The 10000-nt window shown below is 37.8% G+C and overlaps 2 protein-coding genes across 2 annotated transcripts in view; one reads left to right on the top strand and one right to left on the bottom strand.

Annotated features, from left to right (window-relative positions):
- LOC311071663 (formin) overlaps positions 1–6832 on the top strand; it is a 58329-nt gene extending 51497 nt beyond the window's left edge. The window contains exons 15-17 of the mRNA XM_084096130.1: positions 3485–3634; positions 4665–4746; positions 6002–6832. Of these exons, the coding sequence (XP_083952256.1) occupies positions 3485–3634; positions 4665–4746; positions 6002–6046 (277 nt within the window). The 3' untranslated portion in view covers positions 6047–6832. The remainder of the gene's footprint in view (positions 1–3484; positions 3635–4664; positions 4747–6001) is intronic.
- A 276-nt stretch (positions 6833–7108) lies between these two features.
- The window catches only part of grem1b (gremlin 1b), a 4933-nt gene continuing 2041 nt past the window's right edge, over positions 7109–10000 (bottom strand). The window contains exon 2 of the mRNA XM_084097514.1: positions 7109–10000. This exon is cut by the window's right edge and continues 488 nt beyond it. Within this exon, the coding sequence (XP_083953640.1) occupies positions 9806–10000 (195 nt within the window). The 3' untranslated portion in view covers positions 7109–9805.

Below are 10000 nucleotides of genomic sequence, written 5' to 3'. Positions count from 1 at the left end.
AATAGAAGGTTCTTGAAGAACAACATTTGTTTGAAATAGAATGACTTTTAATCGATTTAATGCATCCTTGATGAACCCGAACTCTTGAATGACTCATATTTTTTTCTAGTCTCTAATGCATTCTGGGATTGTTTGGTCTGTGAGCAGCAGGTGTGTTTCTGAACCGTGAGCGTCGTGAAGGATGGTTCTGGAGGAGCGTTGTGTTATCGTGGTCTTATCATGTGTATTTGAGCGTGTCAGACTCCCGACAGGAACATTGTGAACTGTGTGCGCTGATTTATGTGCAAGTGTTCGACTGCCAGATGCTGCACGACGGAAAATATCTGGAACTTTTCATAGAGGGGGGAAAAGGACAAACAAAGCATATTGATTATTTTTCCTTGTTTAGATTTGAGAGTTTTTTTTGTAACCCGAAACAAAACAAAGCGAAATGAAATAAATAAGACGCAGAACATGCACACACAGAATAAAGAAATGACTTCCAGCTAACAGGGAACGTTCTCAGAACAAGAAGTTATGAACAAACGTTCTTCTCAAACGGTCTTTAATAATGTTCTCAAAACATTAGCACAAAAACATTATTTATACATCTTTTTTTCTTTCTGAAAAGTTCAGTTGGATGTTCATCTAATGTTTTTTTAAATGTTGCTAATGTTTGTTCAAATATTCTAATGAAAATTCAAAAGTAACGTTCAGAGAACATTCAGTAGTAACAATTAGAGAACATTCTAAAGTAACGATCAGAGAACATTTAAAAGTAACAATCAGAGAACATTCTAAAGTAACGTTCAGAGAACATTCTAAAGTAACGATCAGAGAACATTTAAAAGTAACAATCAGAGAACATTCTAAAGTAACGTTCAGAGAACATTCAAAAGTAACGTTCAGAGAACATTCAAAAGTAACGTTCAGAGAACATTCTAAAGTAACGATCAGAGAACATTCAAAAGTAACGTTCAGAGAACATTCAAAAGTAACGTTCAGAGAACATTCAAAAGTAACGTTCAGAGAACATTCAAAAGTAACGTTCAGAGAACATTCAAAAGTAACATTTCCATAATATGTGAGGAATGATGAAATGGAATGTTCAGAAAACATTCATAAATAACATTTTCACAACTTAATGGGAATGTTAGCAAACCGTACTGGGAACATGTTATCGTTGGCTGGGTATAAAGTGCAGATGTCAGCGTTTGAAAAGCTTCCCCGGAGAGAATCCCGCACATGGACTCCACGCTTGACTCCACGTTAATGAAGGTGTTGAATTGGCCAATATTGATCAAAAGAGCCTGGCAGCCAGAAACTCCTTTAATTTACCTTTAATTTGGTCCCAGAGAAGCGCCGGCTACAGAAGCTGTAAGTGTGGCTTTCCCAGAGTTCCCATGGACGCACCTCGTTAAAGTGACCCGCGGGTGATGGATTCGGGATCTGGGTGGGCGTCCACATGTGTCCCGACCCGAGGCCGGCACCTTTACACACTTCTCCGCGCAGAAAACCTGCTGAACATGATCACGCCTTTGATCTTACAAGAGCTGAGAACGAGTGCGAATGATCTACTGGCTTTCAGAGACGCTGAGGAGTTTAGATGTCACACAGGAGTCGAGCGATCGGGACGCTTGTGTGTTCGCTGGTGTGAGATGAGGAGATCAACTCTTATCAGCCGTTTGTGTGTGACATGTAGAAATCACTGTGTTTCATGCATTTCCAGCTTAATGCTGCACAAATCACACATTAGTGCTGCGAAAGCAGTTAAAGCTCAGAGATGTACTGGATAAATCAGTGCTGTGTGTGTGTGTGAGAGAGAGAGAGAGAGAGAGCGCGCGCGTGTGTGTGTGTGATATGGGCAGGTTTAGGGGTAGGGTTAGTGTGTGTGTGTGTGTGAGATGGGTAGGTTTAGGGGTAGGGTTAGTGTGTGTGTGTGTGTGTGTGTGTGTGATGGGTAGGGTTAGTGTGTGTGATGGGTAGGGTTAGAGTGTGTGTGTGTGATGGGTAAGGGTTAGTGTGTGTGTGTGTGTGTGTAATGGGTAGGGTTAGTGTGTGTGTGTGTGTGTGTGTGTGTGTGAGATGGGTAGGGTTAGTGTGTGTGTGTGTTGGGTAGGGTGTGTGTGTGTGTGTGTGTGTGTGTGTGAGATGGGTAGGGTTAGTGTGTGTGTGTGTGATGGGTAGGGTGTGTGTGTGTGTGTGTGTGTGATGGGTAGGGTGTGTGTGTGTGTGTGTGTGATGGGTAGGGTGTGTGTGTGTGTGTGTGTGTGTGTGTGTGTGTGATGGGTAGGGTTAGTGTGTGTGATGGGTAGGGTTAGTGTGTGTGTGATGGGTAGGGTTAGTGTGTGTGATGGGTAGGGTTAGTGTGTGTGTGTGTGTGTGTGTGATGGGTAGGGTGTGTGTGTGTGTGATGGGTAGGGTGTGTGTGTGTGTGATGGGTAGGGTGTGTGTGTGTGTGTGTGATGGGTAGGGTGTGTGTGTGTGTGATGGGTAGGGTGTGTGTGTGTGTGTGTGATGGGTAGGGTTAGAGTAGGGGAATATACAGTTTGCACAGTATAAAAACCATTATGTCCATTTATTTTATCTTATTGTTTGTGGCTGTAATATATTAGTCTAGTAACTGAATGTTTGCTGTAGTGTCCAGCACTCACACACACTCGCGAGCGTTGCTGGTGTGTCCGTGTTTAACGCTCCATTGAGTTTCTCCGCGGTTCATGTGTGATCCGTCACACGGCTGTCGTTAATCTCACGGTTCGCTTGATTTGCGGCCGCTGGACGTGATGCTCGGCCACTAATGGCACATTGTGTTTGGGTTTCTCTTCACGCTCTTGTTCCCGTAATGGGACTAAATCTTGTCATCAGCGTCACAACAGCAGCCGGGACTCACATCCCGCTCTGGATTTATAATAAGCACATTATAAACTCTAACTGGAATGCTAATTATTTATCATTTTGAACCAATCAATTACGAAACTTCTCATTCTTCCTTATTGGAGTTTATCCTGTAGGATCTTATTTGATTCTCAGAGAATTTTTATTAGAGATTCTAACATTAGTTTCAAATTATGATGGAATTTCTGTGCTTTGGTCCACATTTAATGCACCGAAATCTGCAGAACGACTGAAAACATTTTTGTCTTTTGATTTAGGGATGAAATCAGAAATTTAATTTTGCATGAATAAAATTAAGCCTATTTTATTGACAGTTAAGCACATTTCCCCCAGAATCTTATGTGAAAGATAGATGTGTATATATATATATAAATAGATAGATAGATATACTGATTGATTGATTGATTTAAATGCCAAAAAATGTCTCTGTTCAGGATTATTTTGTGTTGCAATGATCAATTTTGTAGTATCACAGCAATTCAATTCAGTACATATTATTTTAAAGCAGCTTCACAGAAAATGCTTGTTTGAGTGTAAAGCATCTCTTCATTCCCTTCTGAGAACAGAGATATCACGTCTCTCTTTGACTTTCTGTGTGTTTCTCCTCCAGTTTCCAGGACATGGTGACGTTCTTCGGGCTCAAGCCCAAGTCTGGCGAGAAGGACGTTTCCCCAAACTACGTCTTCATGCTCTGGTACGAGTTCTGCAACGACTTCAAGAGCATCTGGACCCGCGAGAACAAGCGCATCTCCAAAGAGAGGTGAGGAACCATGAGTGTGTTCAACACACACACACACACACGCAGGAACGCCGAGGGATGGTCCTGCTAACCGGGTCATAAAGCGAGACTTTGACAGTGTGTCGGACCTCGAGCTCTTCTCTTTAATGCCCCTCGTGTCTTTGTAACGCTCAAACCCTGCTTATTTTTATATATTCATATTATTTATATATTAATTCATATATTTGTATATTCGTTTGGCAAGAGTACATGAACTAGCTCTGTTTCCATTCACATATTTTTACATATAAATTACATAAATTACATATTTTATCATTTTCCTGGTAGTCACTGTATGAAGAATATTTGCGTATAATATGTCACAGTTTACTTTGCTCTCCTCACTTAAATAAATGAACTATAGTGTCCTATCAAAAATTATATCTGGTGTCAGAATAATTTTTTGGTTTGACTGTAAATGCATTATGGGATATTGCATAAAAAACAATGGATGGAAACCGCAAGATGAGCATTAATTCTAAAAATGCACATTAAAAACGCTGAATTGAGGCGGTACATTAATCCGATAAGACGTGCATAAACTACGATAGAAACACATTTACTGAATAAATCCCTCAAACCTCACGCGACTCAGCGTCAGCTGTGATTGGATAACTGGAGTAACCAGTGGACCAATGGCGTCGCAGCATCTCTAATGCTGGTTTGGTGTTTCTGAAAGTGTGTGATCAGGATGATTTGGTGTAATTCCCTCCAGAAGCGTCTCACACACACGAGTTCAAATTCACAAATTCACAACTTTGGATGAAAACACAGTGCTTTTACAGATCAGACTTACTGGAAAAAAAATGTATTCTCACTTAAAATCAACTCATATAATAGGAAAAGTCGACTCAGAATGAACATTGTGTCACTTTCATTCATTTACATTACAGGAAAAAAACTCTTTTGTGTTGATCAGAAGAAACACACACAGGTTTGAGTGAGTAAATGATGACAGAATGTTTTTTTCTTTGCTGAATTAATCCTTTAATTTTGTACTCTTTCATTTTAGACTTAAAGAAGCTCAGAAAACAGTCCAAAAAATCACAGCGGAGAAGAAAGTGGAGACGAAGAAGATCAACGAAAACAGCCTGGTGAGAAGACACACACAAACACACACACTGTTCCTCACACAAACACACACACTCTTCCTCACACAAACACACACACTCTTCCTCATGTACGGCTGTTTACACACGTGTTCATTCTCATGTAAGTCCAACACCAGAAGAAAGATCTTCAGATTCTGGAGGAAAATGTGCTTTAATAATCACACAAACACACACACACACACACACACACACACACACACACGAAGAAGCGAACACAAATGTCTCTTTCGTCACAGTTGGCCGAGTCAAAGTCCGGACTCAAATCCCATTAAATAAATTTGGGATTTAGTGGATTCAGAGATGGATCACACAAAAGTTTCATCAAAAGCAAGTCTTCGGGAGCAACTAGAAACTATTTGGAAGTCAATAACAGCAGAGACTGGAAAATACTGTACAGGAAAACAATGCCAAAGGGTGCCATACAAAATATGACGGTTTTTTGGTTATTATGTGTGAATAAAGACTATTTATTTGTTTCAGTTTGTTATTTGCCTAATAAAATGACAATGTAATTCTTAGTTTTAAACAATTTTTTGAAAAACTACTAAAATATTTGTGTTTTCTCTTTATAATGACAGGTTTTTTACATTTTTACGTTTCATTCTTTCATAATTATAACATTCGTACATTATGCCAATTAGATATTATTGTCATAATTGAATTCCTATTGGTCTCAGCTTATATAATATATCTTAATGTGTTCAGTTTAATTAAAAAAAATATATATTTTTATTTATTTATTTATCTTATTTTAATACATTATTCTAATTATATATTTATTTATTCTAATTATATTATTGTTCTCAGTTGATATATGCAAATTGATTTTTCCACTGTAATTATCATTTTTTTTCTATCTTATTTTTTCATACATTATTCTAATTAGATGAAAAAAATTATATATACATTTATTTCATCTTAACTGAATTTTTTCTAGTGTAATTTTATTTTCATACATAATTCTTATTATATATTTAATTCTAATTATTATATTATTGTTCTTAGCTGATTGTTTTTCACTATTTGTCTAGTAATTATATGATATTTCTGCTTTCAGATCCCTGAATTCACCGGATATTATTGATGTTAGAGTTATTGAATTATGCCTAGATCAGGTTTAATTTCCACAAATGCATGAACCGATGAAACAAACGTTCACCTCGACTGCAATGCAAGTCGTTTTGGATAAAAGTGCATCAATGCAAATGTAAATAATTGCTGAAAATGTGTTTGACAGAAAGAGCGACTGCGGAAGAAAGAAGCCGGCGTGCCGTCCATCTGAAACACGGCTGACCTCAGATCAGTGACCGCAGGAGCCGCCCAGAACACAGCCTCGGTTCTGCATGAAAGGACAAACTCTTATTAAACACATTTAATGGCAGAAATGGGTCGTGAAGCAACATCAGTCTCTCATCAGCAGTGCCTCATCTTCATCAAACACGGCCTCAGACACACAACTGAGTGAGTAGTTTCTGTTTTATACTAAAACATGTGAAGGGCCAGCGTCTCTGTGTTTGAGCCGGAGTGGAGCGTCCCGCGAGCCGTCGGCCTTGCTGTTCCACACCAGAATATACTTGATGACGTGTGACGCACTTTCACACTCTATGCAATATCCTGCGTTTGGAAAAGTGAACGTGCAAATCATGTCCATGCACATTTGCAGTCCAGCTTTTTTTAATTTGAGAACATGATGAGAAATGAATCATATTTCAGTGAAATATTACAGTGTCTGTATATTTTATGATGTTTTTGTGTGTAAATGACCAACTCAAAGCCCTATTTATTCACAGGAGGAAAGTTTTGTTGAGGAATATGATGATATGAGGATTTAAGGATGTTTCCCTGTGAGTTCATATATGGTGAATTCTTTAATTTATCCAATTATTTTATGACAAGCCTAAATGTGTTTCCACTGTCAAACACGTTAAAAACTCCTGGAACATTATTATTACTGTCAGATTTCTGATTTTATTGACTTGTTTTTTTTGTGATACTTTTTCATTTATTAGGTGCAATAAACTTTATCCTAAAGGAAAAATCTAAAGATTTTCAAAACTCTCAAAAATTCAAGAAAATGTGTCTTCTGATTTTTTTTGTTGTATATTATTTTCATCATATTATCAAAAAATATTTACATTTAAAATCACATTTGATCAATGAAATGATGCTTTTCATAATCACATTTACATCTTCTGTCAGTGTTTCAATAATGCAATATTCGTTTCTAAATCTGAGTTACAAGTTTTTAATACATTAGACACATAATTTGGTTCCAGTCGACTATAAAGCATTTAATCGCCGACCTTCATGTGTTTGTCAGAGAGAGAAAGAGGTCAAGGGTGAAAATGTTTGACCTTTTATTAATATGATCTTCATACAAGCATTATACACAACATCTGTACAACTTAAAAACAAAATGTGTGATAACTTTGGGTTTCACAACTAAACTGCATATAATCTTTCAAAGTTTTTATCTGATATTATAAATAGAGGAATAGCATGAAGAAACTCAGCATTCACAGCAATCCAGCAGAAACATGAATAACAGTGTCTCGTTCTGTCACATTAAATAAAGTCGTTCCACATAGTGGAAACTATCAGTCCTTAACGCTCTACATGTGGAGATGAATGAAGACATTCACCGTGAGGATCTTCATCTGGCACCATTACATCATGCACTTCAGCTCATAAACCTCTGAGATGTTTCACGTGAATGCATGAACGTCCAGAAGCAAACGTCAATCTGAAAGCATGAAATGCAGTGCAGGATCATTTCAGTGACTGATCAAATGAGAGCAAGGCTTTTCCTTTCCATTTATCCATGCATCTCTGCATGTTTAATAATCATAAAATGTTGTTTAAAACAGAAGATTAAGATGAAGTGTGACACTTTTCATGCCAACTGCCCATGTAAACGTTTAGACATGTTTAACAGAATCTTAAAACCTGTTGATTGCTGGAAAATGAGTTTTGAAAGCAAATGTGACCCTGGATCACGTCACCAGTCTCGAGTCGCTCGGGTTTATCTGTGGCAATATCCAACTATACATCGTATGGGTCAAAATTATAGATTTTTCTTTTATGCCAAAAATCATTAGGATATTAAGATCATGTTCCATGAAGATATTTTGTAAAAATGCAGCATAATCGCAAACATAAATGAACAACTTTAAAGGAGATTTTCTCAATGTTCCAGATTTTCAACAGTTGTGTCTCAGACAAATATTGTCCTATCCTAACAAACCACACATCAATGGAGAGATAATTTATTCAGCGTTATATGATGTATAAATCTCAATTTCAAAGAGTTGACCCATGTGACTGGTTTTGTGGTCCAGGGTCACACATCATCAGTGTTCGAGTGAGAATGACGTTCACATGCGTGTGTTAAATGTTAAACGCGTGTAATGGTGACAGATGATCACGTGTGTCGATTTATGCCACATATACCAAAATAATCATGCTTTTGTTGAAGTTGAAATTATGACATGCTAAATCAAAATTATGACTGGAAAAAGAATTAGAATTATGACATAATTCAATATGACAATTCAAATCAAACTGATTTTTTTTTGTGTGTAAAAGTGAAATTATGAAATGGACACACTAAGTCGACTGTAACAATTAAAAGTTATATCTATTTTAGCAAAATTGACATAAAAAGTTCAATTATGACAGAGTTTGACTTATCAATTTCGGCTTTATCTCATAATTGACTCAAGCATGTCATTATTTTTAACTAACTTCAAACTTTTTATTTTATAATTACAACTTAGAATGTCAACTTCAACTTTTTAATCTCATTATGACATTATCTGATAATTGACTCTTTTATGACAATTTAAATTTTCAACTTTTTATCTCATAATTATACCTGTCATAATTTCAACCTTATTCTCATAATTTCAACCTTATTCTCATAATTTACTTGTTAGTATGTGACAATTTTAACGGTCATAATTTTCTATCTCAAAATTATAACAGTAAATTTCAACTTTTTAAACATTAGAATCATGACTTTGTCATGTGTGACTCTCTGTGTCATAATTTTGACTTTTTAATCATAATTATGAGTCATAATTATTCAGCTTTTTCATCTCAATTGACTTAGTATGTCATCATTTTGATTTTCTATCTCAAAATTAGGACAGTGTCAATTTCAACTTTCTAAACAATTTTTTTAAATTTTATAATTATTACTTTTATGACAGTTTTGACTTACCTCATAATGATTTAGTATGAAACTTTTTATTTCATAATTATGACTTAGAATGTCAATTTTTAGTACGTCACAAATTTTGCCTATGTGTTAATGTGATGATGATGACTGTGTGTCATAACCATGTCTTTCCTCATGTGATCAGGATTCCCCACAGCTTGTGTCCCTCACTTTCTCACAATTTCGACTTTGTTGCATAATTAACTCGTATGGCAGTTTCGACTTTTTATCTCATAATTTACATTATTATGTCACAAATTTCGACTTTCTGTCTCAATATTATAACCGTGTCAATTTCAACTTTCTAAATATTATAATCATGACTTCAATTTTGATTTTCTGTCATAATCTTGTCTTTTTAATCTCATAATGATGGTGTCTTTTCTCATGTGATAACCAGTATTCCCCAGAGCATGTCCCGTGTACTTCTTCCTCCGGTTCTGCTGTGTTCTTACTGTCAGCCCGGTCCGGATCCGGTTCTGCTGTGTTCCTTCTCCTGCAGTGACCCGAGACCCAGAGCCAAGACCCGGACCTGAATCCAAGACCCAAGACCCAGACCCAAGACCCAGACCCGGACCTGAATCCAAGACCCAGACCCGGACCTGAATCCAAGACCCAGACCCAAGACCCGAGACCCAAGACCCAGACCCGGACCTGAATCCAAGACCCAGACCCGGACCTGAATCCAAGACCCGGACCCAAGACCCAGACCCAGACCCAGACCCAGACCCGGACCTGAATCCAAGACCCAAGACCCAAGACCCAAGACCCAGACCCGGACCTGAATCCGAGACCCAAGACCGAGTCCCGGACCCGAGACCCTCAGTCGAGCTCGATGGAGATGCACCGGCACTGCTTGACCCGCTGCACGCGCTTCTTCCGGGTCGGCGGCTGCTGGTCGGGGCAGTTCAGGGTGAAGCTCATGGTGGTGAAGCGTTTGGGTTTGCAGAACGAGCAGGACCGGAACGCTCCCTCCTCTCGGCGCACGTGTCTCGGGATGTAGAAGGAGTTGCACTG

Source organism: Abramis brama, assembly GCF_963993115.1.
Source record: "Abramis brama genome assembly, chromosome: 21".
NCBI lineage: Eukaryota > Metazoa > Chordata > Actinopteri > Cypriniformes > Leuciscidae > Abramis > Abramis brama.
Note: the sequence above shows the minus strand (reverse complement) of the source record. Positions and strands in the feature narration are given on the sequence as shown.